Consider the following 25,633-nt stretch of genomic DNA (forward strand, 5'->3'; position numbering starts at 1 on the left):
TATGAACTATGTAATTTTTTTCTTTTTTTAGGGTGACTCTTACCAACTGTCTAGGGACTGCGGATGAAAAATAGCCTTTAGGCTAATTCTGGCATATTGACAGAAATGTTTATGAATATGCACTGTCCCTGTACTAAATAAATAAATAAATAATGCATTTAATTAGGGCTGTCAGTTTAATGCATTATTAACGGCGTTAACGCGAACCCATTTTAACGGCGTTAATTTTTTAATCGCGCGATTAACAGCCTTTTTGGCCTAGCAAACTTTGTCGTTTTTTTCACGTGCTTTTGCAACAGGAAGCGGCATGCGTGGCGTTGCGCTCTGAAACCCATTCATTTCAATGGCTTGCGTCGCACGAGGACGTTTTGTTGCTTCGTTGACCAAAGCGCAAGCGGATCTAGCAAGACCGTAAAACAAAACAACAGGCACGACGCACACACTTGTTTGGGTCTGCGAGCCGGCCAAATAGTTGGTTAACGTTACATTTGAGTGGATGACGAGGGCGAGACTCCGAAAAGGATGCCAATAAGATTCTGAACGGAAACTTTACTTTACTAAAAAGTTGCCAAACGGTTCCATTGACAAGACCAAAGTTATCTGTGTGTTTTGTCGTTGTGAACTGAGCTATTATCACCGCAGCAGTCTGAAATACCACTCGATGGCCAAGCACACACACAGCTGATGCGAATTCTCCGCCCCCTCGTCAATATCAGGACCTGGGGCTCGTTCTTCGTACGTTGCTTAAAACATCCGAGATCAAATGAGACATCTAAGATGATATCATCGTGCTAATCATGATCCGGCTAATTGGGTTCTTCGAACACACCTGTTGTTTATGATTAGTATCGCTGGATTGAGTTATCTGAGATAACTGCGCGTTCTCGCGTTGGTATAAAAGGGGACATGTATCGATAACAGAACCAGTGATCAGCAACGCTGCTATTGGCTGTTCAGCATGGCCAAAGAACACGCCCAGTTTTTCTCCCAAGCAGAGCAAGCGCTTTTAATGCAAGGTTATGCCGAATTTCAGTCTTTAATTAAAACGCCAGGGAACACCTCAAAGTGTGCAAAAGCCAGGAGAGAGTGCTGGCAAAAGTAGAAGACAAATTAAATGCGTTTGTGGTGGCCATAGATGTTTTAATAACTTATTATTATTTTATTTTTATTTTCATAATTTCATAATTACTTTGTTCATTGTAATGTCGAGTCACCACACTATAATAATAAACATGGTGAAAGTGAGGTACAAAAATATTCTACTTAATGGTAATTTTAGGCCTTATAGGCCTACTAGTCTCTTTTAAAAAGGCACTGTTAAATAAATGATTGTCTGTTTATAAAAGCAAACAGGAAAAAGGCTGAGAAAAAACTAATAATGATGCTCCTGACCCTGGCAGAAGAGCTGACCCTTGGGTTGAATGTGAATTGGCCTGTTGTGAAGGGCATCGCTGGGTTCAGCTCTTCCAGACCCACATCAGGGACCAGCAGCAGCAACACCTTCATCACTGGGAAATGAGATTTAAATTATCTTTGTACACTGTGAAATAACGTGTTGCTGCATTAAATGAAGTAGACCTATAATCCAAATTGGCTGGTTTAGTCATTTCAACTGTTAAATCTTGAGTAATGATAAATTGCTTTGTCTTGTGAAAGTAAAAACTGATAAACGTATGTTAATGTAAAAATATTTTGCCATGAGTTATCAATCACATTGCACTGGAGAGTGAAGAAAACTTCTCAGATGACTGTCCTTTGGAGGAAGTACTTTAATTTAATTGATGGCTTTAATTGATTTATACTTGTGCCTATGCCTATTATTTCTGACAGGAGTCCGCATGTACAGACGAGTCTGCACACAGCAGTGATACAGGGGTGGGCAGTGTAGACAACTTTTGCTTGTTATTTGTTGCATTTGTTCCCTATATGAGTCTTCAACAGAGTATTTTGAAAAAACAAAAATCAGGGGGAGAAACAGAACTTGACTAAGAAAAAATTGCACTAGAAATAGAGTTGCTTCAAAATAAACTTCAGAGTAAAATACACTATTTCACACAGAGTACTATTACTGACCTTAATATCTTTTAAAAAGATGACTGAATAACTGGCTTTTCTTTACAAAGAACTATTGAAATAAAACTCTAAGCAAACAGAGTTTTGCAAATTTGTCTTGTCTTTTATTTTAGGCTTAATTAAACATTTTTTTTTTCTTTTTCTGATGTTGGCAGTGTTGTGTAACATGGCACATGCAATGTCACAGGCCCTGTCAGGTGCAACCCTCAGGGTTTTTAGACATTGAAATCTTCCCTTTAGTTGGCCAAAGCTCATGTCATTGTGTGCCCTTGTCCTAGAGCTGCATTGTAACTGGTCTGGGGTTTGGGTCAGGGAATGGGGTCATGAAACACCTGTCTCCATGCAGGATCCTGTTGTAATCACCTGTTTAATGGAAAAATGCAGTTCTCAGCATAAGTGTATGTAATACCGTGAGTTTGATATTTATAATTTTCCTTACCATGTTCAAATAATGTTCATAAATGTGAATCTCTTAAAATTCTTGAGTCATGCACAGATCCTGGCCATTTTGCTTTCACACTGATTTGTGATAGGCTATAGAACATGGTCACACACCATCTAAAAGATTTTACTCAGTCAAATGCCTTTTAAAAAAAGTGATATAATATTCCAAATCTGGAATATTAAAAATTGTAATAGTAATTTGGCTGCACTGTATAAGCCCCCTTTCTGCTCACAAAATCCCTTCATTGAGGCCTTGATGGGAACATGTGTGTAGTTAACAGTGTATGGCACCAATCACGTAAATTAAGCCTGAGGGACTGCAAGTCATAATAGGCATCGGCATAATCGGCATCATGATTGCATTATCTTCATTAAAAATTATAATATACCCTAAGTTGGCAAAAAAAAAAAAAAAAACTAAGAGCACTACTTTGTGAATGGCACGACAGAAAGCTTATCAAGTTCTCCGCATCTCCAATAGTGTAAAGGAAGCCACTCGCAAATAATTTTAGGGCAATGCAAACATTTTGTGCTGTTGTTGAAGCCCGATATCGAAACGACCATTAATGTGCATTTCCAACAAAATAATAATGTATTTAAACGACACCCTCACGACGATCGTTTCACGAGAAAACAAAAATAAATCTCAGAAATTAGGCTACACTGTCACACTGCGCTAAAGGACTTCCTGTATCAGCCGCGATCTAATCCTGTTTACATGAAATAAGCCTGCTCGCGAGCAGGTTCAAGCTGACGGACCTGTTGCTATGACAGCAAGTCCAGGATGAGCGTCGAAGAACCAAACGATCCAAGATCATGGCAAATCGCCAACAATCAAATCCAGCTAACTGAGTTAGCGACGTACGAAGAACGAGCCCCTTGTCAGTATTTCTTTCACCCTTTTATTGATGGACAGTGTTACTTTGACAGATTATTTGCTCCAAGTGAGAATGTTAGTGTGAAATTGAACACTGTAGGCTATATGCTAATGTTGGTTTCAATAAAAAAAAAAAAACATTTGCACAAAGCAAGCCGATCCACTTTTCCATGTTGATAAGAGCATTAAAATTAGAAAAATAATGGGACAAAAAGAAATCAAGAGACATTTAGAGTAGATAAAAATGTTAACTATGATATTAATGTGATTAATCGCGATTAAATATTTTAATCGTTTAAAAGCACTACATTTAATACAAGATCTGCAACTGGTCAGCATTAGTTTGGGCCATGAATATTACAGGAGTTACGGGAGAAAAACCAAACCGTGAAGGGTCCGTGAGATAGGGCTAAAAAATTGGAGAAACCTGGGAAAAATGGGAGTGTTGACAGGTATGGACTACAGTAAGGTCCATATTTTTTGGATAAAGACATATCGAGGAGCTAAACCTGTAAACATTGGGTTTTCAAAATCTGAGAGTTTTGTGCGGGGACCGTTCGGTGCGTTGGGGGAAAGGGGGAGGGGTTTCTCGCTTTCGGGTTGAGCTTTCCGCGACTTCACAACTGTGGTGTAGGTTGCCAGGTTGAGATGACAAACGGGTTGAAATTGTATATGGTGTGTGGATTGTGTGAAGATAATGCATTTAATAAAACTGGTCAACATTAGACAAACATATTGGTCTTATTATTCATAAAGGAGTTTGGGCCACACAAAATACGGGAGTTTACTAGGAGAAATACCAAACCGGGACGAGTCCGGGAGATAGGGCTAAAAAATGGGAGAAACCTGGAAAAAACGGGAGTGATGACAGAGCCCCCTTCTTGGGGGTGAAAATAATCTGAAGTGGGGGGTGGGAGATCACTGAAAGATATTCAAAATGACTTCTGAGTACACCTCTCATTCTGAGAGAAGCAATAATGCAACCAAAACAATCAGAGGTCCTATTGTTTGTTCTATATTAAAAATGTTTTAGAATGTAAAAATGTTTTAGTTCTATGAGTGCAAGATGAGTTATCATTAATTTTGGTCCATTTTCTCTTAAGTCAAAGACTGTAATTGTTAAGCTCTCTTATGAAAAGTAATGAAAAGTTTGTTTGGTAAACTTTTAGTAATATAGCAGCATATACAGTGTAGACACCCTCAAATATAACAGACATGGACCAAAATCCACAAAACTCCAATTTCACAGGATCTTAAACCTAAAATCTACAATAGGTTACTCACAATTCGCAGCACTGCTCTGAGCTGAGAGCTTTTTTTGTTACTGAGAGAAAAAGCTCTGATGAATGGAGAGCAGAAGATTATTTTATGGGTAAAATTATCCATGTTGTGATTGGTAGGGCTTGGATTGAACACCTTTTTTTTTTTTTTTTTGAGCATGTACGACCAGAACAACAGAGCTCTGTCTTTTGTGCACATAAATGGGTTCACAGCGCTGGAGCTTTTCAGAAGAAGAAAAAAAAAATGAGGCTTGCATCTCTTTTTGCTTTCCTCTCGCCTCTCCCCCCACCTTTTCAATCTTTCTATCAATGTCTCTATCATCCGGTCGTGTTGCCACTTTGCTATTTTATTCACAACACAAGAATGCACTCCCAGTTTCCCAGGAGGATGACGCTGAATAAGGGAAAAGATGTAGAGGGCTTTGTTTCTAGCTGCTGTTTTCCTTCAGTCAAGCTTTCTGTTGTTTAAATGTTGACACTGAAACAGCCCAGAGGCTTGAAACAAGCTTGTACGCGGGAGGAAAATGACACTTTGTCAGAATTTTCTCCTTTCCAAAGGACTTTTGCCACGACAAGATCGCTTTGATAGATTTGCTAATTTCATTTCGATGCTAAGCAAGTCAGCGGCCAAGGTCTCTTTAAGAGACGCTCATTGTACATTGAGGCTTTTCAGAAAGAACCTTCACCACATAATGACTTCATAAGCACACGCACACACACACACACCAGCCATTTCCATTTTGACTTGTGCGAAATTTGCCCAGAGCTCTTAGCAAATTTCCTTGAAGCAAATGCACATGCAGAGCGTTTATTAAGCCTATAATACCACTGGCGTTTCCCCCTTCTCAGTTGCAGTAAACAACCAGAAAATGAAAACCAAATTCACTCAAGCTGATGCTCTTTTATTTAAACTAGCCCTGAAATAATGAGTTTTCTCCAAAGGCAGGAATTTCATTATTGACATGCCTCTCATCCTAGCATTCAGCTTCTGTTTCGACCCACCTTAAATATCAAATGTTTTGCCTGCAAAACAGAATTGTAAAGATTCTATTACAGCCTTCTTTTCTTTGGAGATTGATTTGAATTCATGTCCTGAGCAAAGCCTTATCCAGAGAAGAGAAAATGTAGGCTTGATCTTATTGGTACATATTATTTAATGTCACACTTTTTGGTTACCTCAGAAAGTAAAGTCATTTCAGTGGCATCATTATATTCTGATTAAAGAACATTTACAGCACAATGTTGAATTTTGGTTGCAGTTAGGTCATCTGGCAGTAAAACATTAAAAAAAGAAGATGAAATAAGGTCTAGAAGAGAGATGAATACTGCACACTGTAGTAGATTAAGAAATATGAAACGTTTATTGAAATAGCTGGTCATGTTTTGTAGCCATTTCTCTTTCTTCTCCCTTTGAAATATTGTGTCCAATGCACCTATCTGCAACCATTCATGTATTGTTCAATATTAAAAACGTTTTAGAAAATACGTGATGAAAATAAAACCAGATACAACCACGTCAAAAGCAGGGCACAACGTAACACTTTTCGACTTTGTCAATATATGTAAATCTACTTAGGGTTTAGAGAATTCCCCCCCATATTAATTTACCACATGTCTATTACAATTATGTGGTTTTGTTTTATTAATACAGTGTATACTTTTCTTTTGATTTACCCTGAAAGAATGGAAGTGAAATGTGACAACATGCCCCATAGGTGGGGTACATTGTAACATCACCATATAACAGCTTAAAATGCTATCTGATCTAATCAAAAAAATATACAAGTCAAACCAAAATATTTTCTTAATAAAATACAATTATTAACTTTTTCATATAAAATAATGGCATTTTTTAATAATTAAAAATATACTAATTTTTGAGTTTGACAACAAACACATCAGAAAACACAGCTATATGGCATAGTTCAAAACAAAATAATAATGAATAATTTCTGAACATTGACTCTCAGTCTTTATTTACATGTTTCTCTTCTTTTCTCAATAGAATTCATAAAAGTATAGAATATAACAGCATATTTCTAATTGGGGCACATTGTAACGCAGTGTTACAACATGGACACAACTAAACCCTGCTAGTGTCTTCTGCTAGTTAGCGAAGCGTTAAAGAACTGTATCAACTGTTAAACAACAGATTGGAGATTAAAATAATATCAGATTTGTCTTATTTTAAATAAACACAAAAAATAGAGACGAAAAATGTACTTAAGTAAGAAATGTACTTTTGCTATGGTTAAATAAATGTCCTGTGATATCTTACAAAGATTCTCTATATAGTGTTGAAATGGCAACTAGTAAATACACCAAGTTTCGTCATGCTAGCATGTGTGTAAGTATTTAAAACAAGTGTGTTACAACTAGCCCCACGTTACGTTGTGCCCCGCGCTCCCCTAACATTCGTGAAAAGTTTTGTTTACTTAATTTTCCATAAGCAAATTTGCACCAACAGAAGTCAATTTAGCATCCTGCCAAATATTACACTCAAGTAAACTGTGATTATTCATTTTAATTTGACTTGGAAGAGAACAGCGGAAGAGATGTTTTGAAAGGGTACACTAGAAATAAATATCTCACTCATGCAAACATGTGAACATGTTTTTCTTTTAAAATGGTGGTGTATATTTTCTACAGCAATATCATTCATTTTGTAATATCATTAATGTCGCAAACCGTGCACACATTTAAAGGTCAGATATCCAAAACTCTCAAAATTAAACCTTGCAGGCAAGACTAGTTTAGACCAGCATGATTTCTATGGTGGTTCATTGCATGTCTAGCTTGTAATCCAAGCATTCTGACCAGACATCTTGTCAATATCCCACAATGGAGACCAGTGTTCAAAACACAATATGCAATAATGGTCTTGTCAAGAGGGTGAAAAAAAAATACATTGCAAAATTAAACGTAACTACATTAATCCGGATACATTTCAAAACGCTCAGACGATCAGTTCAGCCCAGATCCGTCACACATCTGGTACGTACACGTGCATTGCCAGATGTGCGCCAGATCTGTGCCGACACTAGGTTGCTGTCTGGGAAAAGTTTTCAAGCTTTTTCCAGAAGTTGCTCATCCACATTGAAAATGCTTAAAAACCATATTGCTCATGTGCAAAACATACCAAAAGTTCATAAGATGAGAGCAGACATTATAAAGCTATCATGCTATTCTTCTAGCACAAACATTTTATTAGCAAAACATAACCAGCGTCAACCTTCAAGAGCTGTGCTAGTATCTGATTGAATGTGATAACACGCTGAAGCTGTGAGTTAAAGCACTTTGTTGTAGCAATTGTGAACAAACAGACACGCTCTCTACATAAATAATGTCGTAGTAAAAGCCGAACGCCGTGGTAATATTAAGAGAGCAGCCGATTACAAAACTGAAGGATTCTCATTATCATCATCAAGCGAGCAGCAGCTGGTCGCTGGCAGAAACTGCTTCCTTACTGATTGGAGCCAGCCTGAGATTCCGGAGCCAAATGATGTTTGTAGAAATTCGGTTTAACACAGAATTTTAAAAAGCCTTATGAATTAATCCTTATTTCGACCGAGACGAAATCAAGCAAGATAACAATGCCGCTCCAGAGGCGTAATGTGAAAAGCCATTCATTTGCGGCAGAATAATGAAACCGGCTCTTACGCGTGCTCGCAGCGAACAGATAGCAGTCGGATCTCCTCCGGGACTGCATTAGAAGCCGGGATTCATGGATGCAACGCTAGATCTGACTCTCGTTGGCCTCACACTAACACTGACAGTCAAACCCCCTCAGGCTCTCTGCAATTACTAGGCAGGGGCCCTAAAGTCTAAACTTATCTGATTATATTTCCATTCTCCACTATCCAAACAGTTTTACCGCTCGAACGAGTCCGTTTAAAAGCCTCCTGGAGCGAGACACAGGCTCCGCACAGTCAGTCTACAGGTTCTCTAATATTAGGCTACAATCGCATTTGGTCTCGAGGCAGATTAACGTGAGCCACCGCAACCGATAGGAAGAAAAGTTTGACATCCAGTAATGAAAAAGAAAAAAACAAACAGACGGAGCCTTGCAGAGGTCGACGTGCCTCATTTTGAGCCGTTTATTCATTCCTCAGTCTACTGACTGTATGAATAAACATCAGCAGACTGCAGTGGTGAGGAACGAGGAAGAGCTAGCGTGTAGACGGCATGGGATAACAGGAGCTGGGCTGTCAGTCTGTTTTACCTGCGGGGGCCGTGTGCTGGGGCTGTCGCAGCTAGGGCTCGCAGAAAACGCTGTGCGTTTTGTCAAAAATTCACGAGACATCTGCTGCCATGCCGGGACCTTGCTTCCAAGATGTTTAATTAAATAAGTGTCACGGCGCGTTCAGATAAATACGAAGCAACTGGTGCACGGGCACATAATTATGACAGGGCATCAAGGGAGCTGCGGTCTTTCGTGCTCATTATGGCCCATCTGGGACATCAAAAACAGCGCTCGAGTCCCATGTGTTCATGAGGGAACAAGCTTTACTGGTGCCCTCAAAGGAGGGGAACATCCGCACGGTGGCGAGTTCGAACTACGACTGTGGCTTGAATTTCCTATTGAGGCAAATGGGTCAGACCCTCCTTATTTACATGACTCTGTCGATGTGGTTGAATGACTGGCGGTCCACGTCTTGACATATGCCTGCGTGCACACATTATCCAGCTTAAACAACAGTGCGGGCCGTTTTAATCGCATAAAGATGTGGATTCCACCCGAATTCATTTTTGTAAGCATGGAGGATTATCAAATATAATCAGAAGATTTAAAGATGGCTGACAGCTGTCATATGATGCAACAAAGTGCCACAAAGACATTGTATTAAAATTGCGATCTGACAGTAAGGATTAGTTCAAAATCCAAGGAAAAACACACACACACACACACACACACACACACACACACACACAGTGTTGGGGAAAGTTACTTTTAAAAAGTAATGCGTTACAATAGCGTGTTACACCTTAAAAAAGTAACAAATTGTGTTACCTTTTTATTGAAAGTAATGCGTTACACTACCTTTTTTTCATCTGGGCTGGGCTTGGTGCTTTTCTTATTTTAAAAAAATTACTTGTAAATTTAAAAGTTTAAAAGTGTATTCGCTAGCGTTTTTCAACGCGTTTTTTGTGTTCACACCCAAGCGATTTTCGCTGACGATGAGCCAAGTGAACATGCAAATTCATTCCCTGACATTAGATGGCGCTTAATGTAAAGGCCCGTACAGACTGGGACGGATATCAGCGCGCGTTATTCGCTAGTGTTTTTCAATGCGTTTTTTGTGTTCACACCCAAGCTATTTTCGCTGACGATGAGCCGAGTGAACTTGCAAATTCATTCCCTGACATTAGATGGCGCCCAATTGCTCTGCAATACCACTCCATAACAGTTATCTTTTATCAAGATGTTTGTATTTGTAGTCCCTGTCGCGTTTGTCATATAGTTATTTATGTTCTAACGCCAACGAGAACAGCAGCTCTACATTCATCTTGCCTTGCATCTTCCTCGTCTTATTTCTTCCTGGCTGTGTAGACGGCAGTGACGCTACTTGGCGTATATCTTCTTCTCCATTCCGTATGTGTGCTCGGCAAGACCGTTTTGTGTTTGAGCGCCCCCTTCAGAAGCTCCAAACACGTGAGCAAAAGCGCCAATCTCATTGGTCGGATAGTTTTTGACGCGGCGCGTCAAAAAAAAAAACGAACCCGAGGCGTTTTTTTTTTTTTTTTAGGAAATTTTATGCATTTTACGCGTCGGTGTGCACACTTACATTGGCGCCCTTTGTTTCAATCTCGACGCGTTAAACGTCGCCGAACAGGCGTGAACGGTGTGAACAGGCCATAATGCGTTATTTTATAAGTTACTTGGAAAAAGTAATCTGAGTGTTACTCATACTGGGCATACTGACTAGAGATGTCAAAAAGTACCGACTTCGCTACCAAGTTGGTAATGAAATTTAAAAAATGTGACGATACCAGCATTTCCCTCTAGCATTATGTTAAACGAGTGCTGTTAAACGGATTCTTAAACACCTCTGATTGGCCATTGTGTTGACACACACAAAATAAATGTATCTGATTGGCCATCGTGTTGATGAACTAAGTATATATCTGTGATCAACGCTGCAAAAACATTTTGTTTTGACACTCTTCATCGAGCGCTAACGCAGATACACACAGGAGCGTTTAAAAGTGGCGTCTATCAATCCCTAATATTTCAACACAACGGCCAATCAGAGGTGTCTAAGAATCTGTTCAACGGCGCTCAAAATGCTGGAAATGCTGGTTTTGTCACATTTTTTTTCATTTCAGTACTGACTTTTTGACAACTAATACTGCCACTTTTCTTCAAGTGTTCGAAAAGCATTTGTGCACTGGTTTAATGCTAGCTCACTCTGAAGTTGGATAACCCCACAAGGAGGGTTTCCGCTTCTCAATGAGCGCAAAATAAGTGTCACACTGCAGGAGCTGTCTCTTTTTGCGGACTCTATCAGGTATCCAGGTGGAATTAGAGCCCCGATAGCTGTTAAACGCAGCACGAGAAACATCTTCAGCCTCTGGATGGAAAAAAAAAACGAGCACATGACACATCCTCTTCTCCAGGGACCCCTTCAGCTTCTGAGCCTTCCTAATTTATGGAATACTCTGTGTTCCCCACGCTAGGCAAGGATGACTGAACTCGTTCTGCTGTATACCCTGCGTGCCAGTCACGCTGATACTCATTAGCGGGAAGCTTCAGAACAAATACGGCGGCGGCCCCGTGGGGGAACGTCGGGCATCAGAGGCTCGCTGCTCCCCGATGGTGGTTGATGCCACCCTCAGTGAAAGAAAGAGCCTTGCGACTGCTGCTGCTGCTGCTTCTAGCCACCCTCTGTGACTGGTACCTATTTGGTCATTCGGGGTTGCAAAGTCTGGCAGCTCCAAGTGGAGCCGAGCAATTGATCACCAGAGGAGGACTTGAGGAGAAAGGGGATCAGAAAGCTTTTTCTAGCCATTGACCAAAGTGCTGGGTTTCCTTTTAGTTACCGCTAAGCTCCCTTAAAGCTGTCCAAGGGCATCGAAAGTACACTTAAGGATGAAAACAGGGATCTAATCAATACGAGGAAACACAATGAAGTCCTGAACAGCGCTAAACAAACACTGGACAGACCTTGACTGTAGCGTGCTAATGTATGCATACGCTCCATGACAGGATGCTTATAAGTGTCAGCAAACACTGTGCCATGCATAATGGTGGGGGGCTGAAAGGTTCTAAGATGAGATAGGGGATCGTTTATACCCCAACGTGGCCTGTTCAAAGGCTGACGTGCTCAAGGATTACGCCGCTTTTTGCACTCCAATGCTATAGGGCATTGTATAGGGCACACCGTCGGTGTATGAATGTGTGTGTGAATGTGAGGCAATATGTAAAGCGCTTTGGTGGCCATTAGGTCTATGTAAGCGCTATATAAATGCAGTCCATTTACCATTGTAATGATCAGATGCACCTCAGCCAATCCAAGCATCTTCACAGTGAATGAATCACCAGTGCCAGTCCTTTAAGATCTGTCAAACAGGATGGATCACTGGGCTGTATCTTCCTACGTTTGCCAGGGCCATTATTTTACAGGAGTTAATAGATGAGAAATGCACCCCGTGGACAGAGAAGAACACCCTGTCAAAGGTAAAATACCCTCAGGACGAACTGGACGAACGAGCGATGGTATGAGAGTCAGGGAGATGGATGGGATATTTATGCAATTAAATTGTTGGTTTAGTTGCTCTTCAAGTCAATTTAAAGCAACATACATTCTCATGTTCTGATGTTTTATTTTATAGGCATATTTGATTGTTTGTTGACATTAATTGTTATAATTGTGGATCAGGAACGGTCAGGTTAACAGTTTTCTCTAATTAGATTTTTTTTACTACTATCTAGAAAACAGGACACACACAAGTGCGCACACACACACATTTATATATTGTGAAAAGCGCTATATAAATACACTTGACTTAAATAAATAACCAAAATAATTCACAAAAAAATGTATATATGTATATACTTTAACTCAAAATAATTAATATAGTAATTCATTATTTTACTATTTATTTTAGAATTTTACTAACAAATATAAACAAACCAAAAATTTGAGCTTTAAGAACTGACATGTGAAATAGCCGAATATCTCAAATTGGCCAAATGTTAGCAAAATCGTTGTATTGCCTAAGTGGGCAAGAAAGCATGATAATTGAAATAAGAAGCAAATTAATGATTTCCATTCAACAAGATACATACCATCGCTTTAAAAAGCTTGCATCTATTATTGCATTTGGCATTTTCAATGATCTGATCACCTGTGAGCTGAGATACATGTTTCATTCTCCGAACAGACCTCTCTTTTCAAACTTATATCCAAGAAATGCACTGTAATGTGCAGTATTAATGCTGGATAGCTTTTTTCCATCCCTTGGGATTGCTCTACAAGTGATGGGGCATGTTGGTCATATAGAGACCACAGGTTATTATTTCAATCACATCTGCCAGGTTATCACCTAAATATTCAGCAGCAAATATCATATTCCAGACTTCACTGTTAAATAAAGACTGCTTCATTCCAAAAAGAAATACAAAAAAACATTTATATCAAAATTTAGCACTAGCCCTAAAATCTGTATGAGATGACATCTTTTAAAAAAATAATAATCTGGAAATGTTAGTTCATCCATGAATGATTTGTTTAATTCTAACAGGATTCATGTGGGGTTCCTGTTGGATCCCACTAGAATTGGTTCCAAATTGTGACTGAAATTCCATTAGCATTCCTTTTGGGTTCTTTCCATAAATCCCACACATCACTACCTTGTGAGCGCTGAGTATCAGGAGCCACTATAAGATTGGAGACTCTTACCTTGCGCCCAAATGTTATTCATGAATGAAAACATCAGAATCCATCCTGCGCCCCACTTCAGAGTTAACGCTCGGCTTGACATGATGCTCCGACACGGCTGTGAGTCCGCAGCACGCGTTCGCCAGCGCCGCGCTGGATACATGTTGCGCCGTAGTCCCGGTTTCCAAAGAGCAATGCGATACACCGAGCGCGCTGCTCCCGCGCGTCCAAAACTAGCACTTAATAAGGAGGAGTCTATAAATCAATCTAGACCCGTCAGACACAAATAAACTGCTGCAAAGTCTGAAGAAGCAAAGTTTATGAACTGTAACAGAATAAACAGCACAAATTCAACTGACAATCTTTCTTTTTTGTTGTTTTTAAAGTTAGGCAATAAGAACAACTGGCAATTTTTTTCATCTCGGAAACCTTTCAGGAGTGGGTTCAGATGAATTCAGTCATTTGCGTTCAAAGGAGTGAATCGACCGCAGCTGCATCTCTGCGCGTCAATGCATCTCTTAAAGTGGATGCTCTGCAAAGAGACACTTTAAATCCAGTGATAAGTAAAGGCTGAAGTAGTGGATTCTCGATGAGGAAATATTCCGTCCGGTATCGTGGATGTATACCCCCAAATTCAGTGTCCGTGTCCTCTCAGTACTTCGAGCAACAATGTATGAGTGCCCGACAACTCAGGACTGAGGAAGAACTCCTTTACTGCGGGAGGTCGCCACCACGCGGCGGATGAGAGAACTGCATCTTCTTAATACGACATATGTTTGCAATTTATCCATCGATCACTATTGAAAGTTTGGCCATTATTAATGCTTCCAGTGAGACCATGTTTAGGAAAATATCAGGGGTTTATAACTCAATCACGTAGAACTAATTGAACATTGTAGGCTATTAATTAATAGGCTATTTGTGAGCATAACATCAAGCAGTATAGCCTACAATTGGATGGAACTCTTTATAACTCACTCCACAGTGCAAGTTATTTTTGCCAAGAGAGTACAAACTCCTAGAGCAACATTATTATTAGTGCTCTCTCTATCTCTGTCTGAGACCGCAGGCTCGGTGTAAGCTTTGATCCCGAGGACACAAATCTGGTTTTAAATTCCGAACAGATCCACACAGACTACTGCACTCGTTACCCAAGCATGCTATGACTCACGTACTGCACAACTGTTCACGTTACATCCAGAAACCGCATTCATTCCCACACTGAGCAAGAGGCAAAAATCAAAATGATAACTTGCGGTCTAAATATAAGCATGGGAGGCGTACCTTCACCAATCATGCTTGAATGCTTAGACTCTGCACATAGTACTAAGATTGTAACGAAGTTGGTGATAATGAAAGTAGCACTGATTATTGTGGTGATGGTGGTTGCATGATGTGATTGTTTTGTTGATGATGTGTAAATGATAGTTGTGATGGTAACAATGGTGGTAAATGAGATACTGTTGGTTATAGAGGTGGTGATGATGTTGGAAATAATTAGTGTTGATTATGTGGTAATGATAGTTGTGGTGATGGTAGCCTAATGATGTTGGTAAAGGAGATACTGTTGGTTATAGTGGTGGTGATATGGTGGAAATAATTAGTGTTGATTATGTGGTAATGATAGTTGTGGTGATGGTAATGATGATGGTAAAGGATATACTGTTGGTTATAGTGGTGGTGATGGTGGAAATAATTAGTGTTGATTATGTGGTAATGATAGTTGTGGTGATGGTAATGATGTTGGTAAAGGAGATACTGTTGGTTATAGTGGTGGTGATGGTGGAAATAATTAGTGTTGATTATGTGGTAATGATAGTTGTGGTGATGGTAATGATGATGGTAAAGGAGATACTGTTGGTTATAGTGGTGGTGATGATGGTGGAAATAAATACAGTGTTGATTGTTTTGATTATTGATTACAGTAATTATGTTGGTAAAGGAGATAATATTGGTGATAGTTGTGGTGGTGGTGATACTGGTAAAAAAGATAATTTTGGTGATAGTTGTGGTGATGATAATGAAAGTGATTAAGTGGTAATGATAGTATTAATGATAAAAATGGTAAAATGTTAAATGGACTGCATTTATATAGCACTTTCACCGACTCAATGGCCACCAAAGCACTTTACATTTTGCCTCACATTCACATACTCAATTCATACACCGACGGCGGTGTCAGCCATGCAATGCGCCATCCAGCTCGTCGGGAGCAGCCAGGGTTAAGTGTCTTGCTCATGGACACCTCGACACTTGGTCAGGTGGAACCGGGGATTGAACAGCCCGTTCTCATCCCAAGGCGTCATATACTGACGCTTTTGCCAATGCGCATACATCCAACGCACATGGCACCGTTTAGCGTCAATATGAGACGCAGATATGTATGGGGCAGAAGGTGCCTCCTAGTGGTCTAACCCTAACCTAAACCTACCCATACTCTGTGTGTGTTATATTGACGCTAAAGGGTTCCATGTGCGTTGGATGTCTACACTTTGGCAAAAGCGTCGTATATGACACCTTGAGATGAGATTGCATTGGATTGATCCACCAACCTTGTGGTTTGTAGAACCAATGAGCCACTGCCACCCCGTAATGATAGGGCTCAATAGTGTTTTTGGGAGTGATGATGATGATACTAGTGGTGCTTTAAAAAATGGTGTAAATAGTGGGGGGCATGTCATTTATACATGTCATTATACTGTATGTTGTAAACACCATATGGAGGGGAAGATAATGGCAATGAAAATCAAGATGACAACAATGGTGGTGATCAGACGCCAATAGATTATACTGATGAATGAGGCTGATGTGAGAATCATTACAACATGAGATGTCTATAAACATTCTTCAGCCCTCAGGGGAGCCACCTCTGAGTAAACATTTGCATGTTCAACCATTTGCCTATGGTTTTTAATTAAGCAACATTTACCACTTAACATGATGAACATGTGGGCTGGGGCAAAAGGAGAACAGAAGCTAAATAAGCCTCACGAGTGATGCTGACTGGGCCTTGAACTGCAGTCTGATAAGGTGGATGAAGCAGAAGTGAACCGTATTGATTAACACACACAATGCTGCGCTCCAGCTTTCAAGAAAACCATTTCTCCATTAACAAACGAAAAGAGCTCCCTGCATGTGGGACTGCTCCGTGGTCTATGCTGTCGTGCTCTCCTGACATCTCTTCATAGACGCAGCTCCTCAGCAGCAGGGTTCCCGACCCCGTTGAGCTGCGTTTCTCATGGCCTGTTTTAATGATGCTCAGATGATGAGACTCGCAGGCTGGGTGGCAGCTTTCTGCTCCCAGTCTGATTCAGACGCAAATTGCGCCTGTCTTGCCGTTATTATCCCGCTGTGCACTGCACCCAGGAAGACATGGCAGGTGGCAAGAAACACTAGTTAACTGGTAGGGTGGTGCACCATGTCTTGCTATATGCTTTCTGTTTTACTTAGAATAGTACAGATTTAGAATGGATGGATACATTCATACAGTAATAGGGGTGGTTTATTAATATATTTCATAACTATGAGCTAGTTGGGCTTGGTTTTTCTATTGTGACTATTTTGGATAATCTCAATTAAATGCATTAATATATTTTGTTAAACTGGTTGAAACATCTCTTCACATCCTGATAGTTATCAATAATAGAAGTGGTCTAAATATTAAAATGTAAATGTATCTTGAAATCATTGTATTAGGATGTCCTATCTGCCTGCAACACATGTATTTCAGCCCGGTCTCATCCCAAGGTGTCTTATACTGAAGCTTTTGACATTGCGTACATCTGACGCACATGGCACCCTTTAGCGTTAATATGTATAGCGTCAGATATAGACGCTTTCATCAGACGCGTTGCCATGGTGATGAGCTGGCCCAAAGTTGACTTCCGTTCTGTTCGTTTATTAGTGTTTACTGGATAATGTGGCATTGACTACAAATGCAGTGAAAGTTTAGGTGATGAGCAGGTTGGTGAGCTGTGGGGTGCAACCTGACCTAGGGAGCAAACGCAATTTTAAAAAATAAAAATGTCAATGTTTCCTATGAGGGAGACGGCAGAATTAAAAATAGCCTATGTTTATCTGAGTGATAACCGGTACAGTGTTTCCCATACATTTATTAGTGGCAGCCCACCACATTATCGGCGCTGACCGCCACATATTGATTTCCGTGTTTTTAACAATTTAAGATGGGAAAAGTTGTAATTGACTACAGAGTTGCGTGCAGCGCATATTCGCACGCTCTCTCTCTCTCTCTCTCTCTCTCTCTCTCTCTCTCTCGCAAACACATTGACAGCGGACCAGTCTGAGTATAGAATGGTTAGTATCATAAACAGCGCTGCACAGATCCATCCAACATGCTGTCAATGTGGAGACCCACTTTAAAAAAAGGTTAGCAAGCATGTAAGTAGCCTAGCTAATAAGGAGCTATGTTAACCTTATCAAACCCCGCCGTCGCGTTCGCCACAGTTTTTTTAACACTGCGGTAAATCAGACTCGTCGGTAGAAAAACATCTTGTCTCCAATTTTTGTTCAACGGGTCTGGTAGTGTCACATTTCAGTTTGGCCAGGTAACATTTATTTTCTTTGACTGGCAAGAAATACCAGCTACTAGGTTATTTACTTGTTATGGATTGTCTCCGCAAGTCTGCCGGAAGTTAAGTTTGGGCCAAATTAATGCACATGCGCAGTACCGTTTGTTTATGTTGTCACTGCTGAAAGCGTCTATATATGGGTCAGAAGGCGCCTCCTAGTGGTCTAACCCTAACCCTACCCCAGAGCTAAACCTACCCATAACCGAAGCATGTTATAGTGACGCTAAAGGGTGCCATGTGCGTCAGATTTAATGTCAAAAGTATCACTATATAACGCCCTTGGATGAGAATGCGTTGTGTATTTATACCTCCGCGCTCCTGCTCAAGCAGACATCACATGTCATCAGTGCGTCATCAGCGCCATTATGAGGCTAAGCAGAGTTAAAGAGAAAAGTTACAGAGTGTCGCAAACAAAAAGCAGCCATCTTTTACAGTTCCTTCTGAGCCAAAACAACAACCTTATGCTGTGTTCACGTCATGTTGTAACTGTAATTACGAGATGGCAACCCATGATGCTCTATGATTTATGCGTTTCTATGTCAATGGCGAAATGACCTGCAGCAGTCAGGTGGTAATGTTATGTGCTTTGAGACCTGAGGCAATTTAACACTGTCTCTTTGCGTGTCTGACGCTCTAAAGGAAGGGTGGGATCTTATGCTTTCTAAGCTAGCTTGCTATTGCTAGCCTCTCCGAAATTGCCTACCCTACCTTTAACATGAATTAAAAATTCTTCTAATGTTCATTTCAACATTTAATAATATATTATTACCTGACCTAATATGAACTAACAATGAACATTTGCATTTTCATTAATTAACATTACTGTAACAAATGTATTGTGCTCATTGTTAGTTAATATTAGGCTTTGCAATAACTAATGTTAACTATACATATATATATACAGTATATACTTTACATACACAAAAGACAGTTCAGTGAATGGGAGAAACTGACAGTTCATATCATATTTTGTTGTTGACTTGAAATATATTATAGAAATGTGAGTTTGGCATGCGGAAATGTTGGTGTTATTAGATAGGAGTAGCTTATTAGATATGGACTAGCACAAAATAGCTGCCCGCAGGTGTTGCATGTATGGCTGCCAAGTGAACTGATTTTCACAATATAGAAAAATCTATAAAAACCTTGACATATCACAATATAGAAAAATCTCTTCAATGTTGACATATCTTCTACTGCACAGCATACAGTCATACCTTCCAGCCTTAATCCATATTTTGTTTAGATGTTTACATTTAATTGTGTCTCGTTTCAATGTAGTCATAGTGCACATCACAGTACATTGCTCATTGTTTTTAGCCTAGTTTCGAGTTGATGCCACACACTAGTCATTAATCAGGGATTATTATGACACATGCGGCATAAGGTGCTTCAAATAAAGAAATATTTGAAACGGCGTACAGGATCATTTATCAACAATGCAGACTCTCTCCTGGTTTATTGTAACAAATCTCACATCTTTCTTTCCAACGCATTCTCACCCCAAGGCGTCACCTTTGACCATGCTTCAATATTTGACGTTTTAGGCGCTCTTTAGCGTCACTTACATGACGCGATCCTATGGCGTCATCTAACTGACGCTAAAGGAAAGCGTCAGTTAGAGGACGCGGTTAGGTTTAGGTGTGGGGTGGGGGTAGGGTACACGCGATCCTAGGGCGTCATCTAACTGACGCTAAAGGGCGCCTAAAGCGTCAGATATTGAAGCATGTCCAAATGCTTCCCAAGGCGTCAGTTAGGTGACGCCTTGGGAGTGAGAATGGGCTGTTCTTTCTGAATCTGAAGCAGACCCTTCTCCTTGTTTAATATTTCCCATGAAAGTAAAGCCTAGAAGAAAACGCACAAGCCTGTGTGTAGTGACAGCTCCCCCACATGGAAAGAAACTATATGAGGATATATGCGCATATATGAAACCTATATGCAGTTTATATGCACATACATGCTGCATATATACAGCATATATGCACATATATGATAATATATATGCTGCATATGTGTGTATATATGACACATATAGGCAATTTTAGGTGCATATATGCACATATATGATAAGATATATGCTGCATATGTGTGTATATATGACACATATAGGCAATTTTAGGTGCATATATGTGCATAAACAGGCCATATACTGTAGGTCTCCTGCATTGCTTCTTTATATCCACACATAAGTGCTATATACAAGAGTATCCTATACTGTAGCTCATGGCAGGATCTGGTCATTTGTAGCTCATCCACTCTAAACAATGCTGGGTTGTTTGAACCCAAATTTGGGTGAAATATGGACAAACCCAAATGTTTGGTTAAAAATGTAATTTCAAATTTTAACCCAAATTCAACTTTCACTTTCACTTTATCAACTGTACATTTTTTTAATTGCATTTTTAACCCAACATTTGGGTTTGTCCATGTTTGACCCAAAGCATTTTTAGAGTGTATATGTCACTATATTGCTCAAATAAATAAATAAATATTTATATACATATCAGAATGACTTAGTGGAAAAGAAGGAAATGTATAACAAAAGGGTTTGTTGTTTTTTCATTTTACCAAAAAGCCCTTTTTCCAATTTCAAGTCACTTTCCCATACACATCCACACATTCACCGATACATCCACCAAATGCAATGCAAATTGCAATGTTTTCTGTATTGTCTGAATGCAGTTTTTTTTTTCTGGCTGAAAGGTCATTACAGTCAAAAAAAGTGAATAGAACGTACATTCAAATAATAATCATCATCCCACCATCCCACCATCTATCTGAGCAATTCACAGTGGTTAATAAATTCGAATGCTGCTGCACTGCCGATTGGCCGCTACAGCGCCCCGTAGTTGATGACGTCACCCGCCTAACGCTTGACGTTATCCGTATCCGATGAGATGAAGTCAAGTTTCGCGCCGGAAGATAACGGCTGGGAGTAAAAATTGCGATTTCAGCATTGGAGATCCTCTAAGTCCTACTTATCACCAATCGTAAGTATTCCTAATTTTATATTTATTTGCAGGGTGGAAATTGCGGTGGCAGAGAAGTATAAACTTAGCATTTATTTTTTGCCAAACACACCTGTTTCAGCCCATACACTTCCTATGTTGTTAGCTGGTGAGGTAACGTAACGTTACTGTGGGTGCTAAAATAACTTAGCTGCTAGCCGTTGATAAGATTCAATTTAGAATTAACGTGTATTTATTTGTTTCTTTCTGGAGGAATTCGTAGAGGGTTATCAAAAGTCATGGCCTAGAGCAGTGGTTTTCAAAGTGGGGGCCGCGGCCCCCTGGGGGGCCGCCAGGGGGCGCTAGGGGGGCCGCAGCAAGTTGGAAGAAAAAAATGTAAGCAAAAAAAAAATTATATATTTTATAAACATTTAAAAAAAATACAAAATATATATTATATATTATAAATATTATAACGAAATAGCATTATAATAATTTGTCGCATATCTGAACATTAAACTTTTAATGCTAATCTTTTTGATTGGCTGGTACGCCATCACGTTATCTGTCAGTGTAGCCTTGGTAACAACCGCCAGTGCTCAGCTGTTCAGCTATTTAGCTGGCTAGCTCTATCAAAATGGATAGATTTTTCAAAAGGAAAAAAACCTGACGAGCCAGCTATCGAAACCTCAGATAAAAAAAAAATCAGAAAACGAACTCCTGGCCAAGTAAGACTCGTAGGTATGACGCATGAAGTATGGATTTACCTGCTTCACGCAGAAAAATGGACACGAGTGCCCCAAATGCGTTCTCTGCCTCGAGATCCTCTCCAACGAATGCTTAAAACCATCGAAACTTCAACGTCACCTGAACCTGAAGCACCCAGCAGAGGCCGAAAAACCAATCGACTTTTTTAAAAGAAAGGAAGAAAATTTTGACCAGGCAGGCAGCAACATTCGTGCAGCAAGCTACTGTCCCTGAGAGAGCCTTGAGGGCATCGTTTTTGGCTTCCTTTCACATTGCGCGAGTTCCTTTCACATTGCGCGAGTACTTCACATTGCGCGCGCACATTGACTACCTCATGGGATTTAAAAACTAAATTTGAGTCTCTTTCCCTCTCTAACTACTGGATTTATGTAAGAAATGACTTTCCCATCCTAGCTGAGAGTGCTCTGAAATGCCTTCTTCCTTTTGCAACCACTTATTTGTGTGAGTCGGGATTTTCAACTTTAAAAGTACTTAAAACAAAACACAGAGCACGTCTAAATAATGTGGAGAGTGACATGCGTGTTGCACTGACGGACATAAAGCCCAGTCTTTACAAACTGTGTAGGAGCCACCAGGCCCACCCATCCCATTAATATGCTCTCTCTCTCTCTCTCTCACACACACACACACACACACACACACACACACACACACACACACACACACACACACACACACACACACACACACACACACACACAATGTTGTTGAATGTTGCCACCAGGCCCAGCCTTCCCATATGTTCTCTCTTCTTCTTCTTCTTCTTCTCTCTCTCTCTCTCTCTCTCACACACACACACACACACACACACACTCTCTCTCTCTCACACACACACAAACACACCATCTTGTTAAGATCTTTTTCCATTCACTGACACACAGATACAATATTGAATGTTGAAATTACTGTACACGATATGAAGATATGTGAATATTTGCCATACAAATGTTATTATTTCAACACCAATAAAGGTTAATGGATGTTCACCTAGTCCTAGATGTTTTATTTATTTATTTCTACATTTGCTGTAGTATTGTCGATGGGTTCAATAACACATCATGGAAAAGGGGGGCCTTGGCCAGAACCTAGTGGTATTTGGGGGGCCTTGTCATGGAAAAGTTTGGGAACCCCTGGCCTAGAGAACATAACGTCATGAGAATAAATGATACTTCTCTGCCAACGGCTCAAGAAGGCAATCGGCTCCAGAAAAAAAAAAAATACCTGTGGAGTTTGAATTTGGTCGAAATTGGTGAAAGAAAGAGCCGTATCAATGGGCTTGCCTTTACAGTTGCAGGAAATGTCTTTCAAATAGTAAACATTAACGTTAGGGCATTACTATTTTGATTAAGTGATTGTAATTGTTTTTTTTTTTCTTTATATAACCTCTTTCTAGAATTACCTCAAATGAAAAGTTACCTCGCCATTATTGCTCAAAAAGGTAAGTTCCTCTGATTTTGCTTTTTAAAATTGTTTCTCTAGCAGAGCTGTAGAGACTTGTGATGTTGGGCTGATTGATAGTGTTAATTATTTGATTTAAGTTATTTGCACTTTAATTTATTGAAGAGAATAACTTTTATTTTTCTTCTATGAACAAGACTGGAAGGAGTCCTGTTGAGGATTTAGATTCCTCCTCTTTTGAAAAGTGCAACCGGTGAGTAACCCCCTTGAATTTTTATTTATTTATTAATAAATATCCCCATCCCCACCCCGACACCCTATCCTCCTCTCCTTTAAGAACATTTAGGGCAATTATTAATTTGTTTCATATTATTATTTTGTGTAATATTATTATTTTGTTTCTTTATCATTAATCTGCATTCATACATAAAAACATATAAACTATTGGGAAGCTAAGCATAAGAATCAATATGAAACAATGCCAATAAATGAATAAATTATTTTTCAGATTGAAGTTATAAAGGGCTCTGGGGTGTTTTGCCAGGCAGAAGTGTGGAAAGCAGCCCTCCTTGCCACCTCTGCTACTGCCATGGTGTGGAATCTGCTGCTGGGCACATTTGATCTGGAGACTTTGCTGAAAAACAACCTGAATGGTACAAAACATTCTCCTAATCTCTTCTGTCCGTAAAAAACAATTAATATTCTGTGGAATAAATTATGTTTGTGTGCGGGCATACCATCGCTTTTTTACTTGCCATTTTTGTATTTCCTTGCACCTCAAGAAAATGTGATGTGTATATAAAAAAAGTATTGCTTTCACAAGCTTCATTTTAACCCCCTTTTATAATAATTTTGAAATTTTACTTTAAGGTGGGAAGCCAACCAGAGGGGATGGGGAGCAGCTGGTCGCCCTTGACCAAATTAAAAAGGCATCATTATTGGTGAGTAAATGTATAAAAGTTTTGTTTTCCCTTCTCAACGCATTAGGATTTTATAAGTTCACCACTTTAACCATAGCCTACTTGTATCAATGTTTATTAGGCATCAATTGAGACTGTATAAGGGATTATTGTTACTATATCTACTTGGAACCTATAATACTAATTCATCGCTTGCTCAGTTCTTGATCCTAACTTTCCTTTTCTTAAGCCACGTTTCAGATTTTTCAGAATCTTCAGAATCTTCCAATTGACATGTTTACATGACGCATTTTTTAAAATGATCAACCTTTTATCAAAAAATATGTGTCCGATCACATCTGTACTGTAAGCACTTTGGGTTCCTGAAGAAGTACTATATTCTTCTTCTTATTATTATTATTATTATTATAGTGTCTTATTATTTTTGTCTTCTCTAGATGCTACATTGAAGAAGTGGCCGTCAGCTAGCTGAGGGGAGATGGGCACGTCTATCAATTCAAAGCTCATGGAGCTGAGAAGATCAAAAAGATTTTTTTTCTATCCAGTTTTTTTGTCTTATTTTTGTTTTTGTACTATTATCTTAAGTAAATAAATAATCTAAATGCATACATTTTGGACTATTATTTATGTTGCCTAGTAGCTGATTTTAATAATTATTCTAATATAGGTAAACATGTTGGTGCATGTATAAATGCACCTATATGTGCACATATATGCGTACATACATGTACATATATAGGTACATGTATGCACAAATATATGCACCTATATGTGTACATATATGTGTGCATACATGTACCTATATAGGTGCGTATATATGTGTACATATATGCACGTATATATGTACATATATGTGCATATATGTACATATAATATAGGAAAACGGCCAATTTTATAGATGTCACATATATTAAAAACATATATCAAAACCTATATTAAAACATATATGTTTATATAGGTTTTTTCCATGTGGGCCATACCGCACGTCAAGCAAAAGTTTCAGGAATGCCAATCGGACCTGCCTATTAACTGCAGAGCGAGAATACAAATCAAGCCACATAATATGACCCGCTAGCCTACATGCTATTTCTCAGCTTCGTCTCAATCTTGCGCCTGTCAAACCGTGGCACTGTCATTCCATCCAGAGGGAAGCCGTTTCGCATTTCTTCAACTCCTCCTCCGCACTAGATTGAACGAACCGAAGCGGAATAGCTTAATTCCATTCGGCTTTGGGTAGCACACTGGCTTGGGAAATAAGAGATGCATTACGGTCCCCTGTTCATTGAGTCTGATTGGCAGAGTTTGGTGTTCAACGGGATGCTGCAGGCTTTTGTTATGCTCTGGATTGGAGGCTCATTAGAGCAGGGGCTTTGCGGTTTGCCTCCCACCATGGCTACTATCCTAATTTGACATACGTTCCTTTTGATAAGCCCCTTCTCCTGAGAGTGTCTTCG

At 39.6% G+C, this 25,633-nt stretch overlaps 1 protein-coding gene and 1 long non-coding RNA gene across 6 annotated transcripts in view; one reads left to right on the forward strand and one right to left on the reverse strand.

Annotated features, from left to right (window-relative positions):
• The window catches only part of sdk2a (sidekick cell adhesion molecule 2a), a 172,904-nt gene extending 158,689 nt beyond the window's left edge, over positions 1-14,215 (reverse strand). For all 4 annotated transcript variants that reach the window (XM_039687348.2, XM_039687346.2, XM_039687345.2 and 1 more), the window contains exon 1: positions 13,578-14,215. In XM_039687348.2, the coding sequence (XP_039543282.2) occupies positions 13,578-13,719 (142 nt within the window). In that variant the 5' untranslated portion in view covers positions 13,720-14,215. The remainder of the gene's footprint in view (positions 1-13,577) is intronic.
• A 6,640-nt stretch (positions 14,216-20,855) lies between these two features.
• LOC120475769 (uncharacterized) lies at positions 20,856-24,662 on the forward strand. Of its 2 annotated transcripts, XR_016155075.1 has the most exons (6): positions 20,856-21,135; positions 23,255-23,299; positions 23,457-23,512; positions 23,768-23,912; positions 24,130-24,200; positions 24,617-24,662. It is a non-coding gene; the product is annotated as an uncharacterized LOC120475769 (long non-coding RNA). The 2 variants fall into 2 exon arrangements; XR_016155074.1 differs by lacking the exon at positions 24,617-24,662 and having other exon boundaries at positions 20,859-21,135; positions 24,130-24,485.
• Positions 24,663-25,633: the final 971 nt, after the last annotated feature.

The sequence above is a fragment of the Pimephales promelas genome, chromosome 3 (genome assembly GCF_988280905.1).
Source record: "Pimephales promelas chromosome 3, fPimPro1.hap1.1, whole genome shotgun sequence".
Lineage (NCBI taxonomy): Eukaryota > Metazoa > Chordata > Actinopteri > Cypriniformes > Leuciscidae > Pimephales > Pimephales promelas.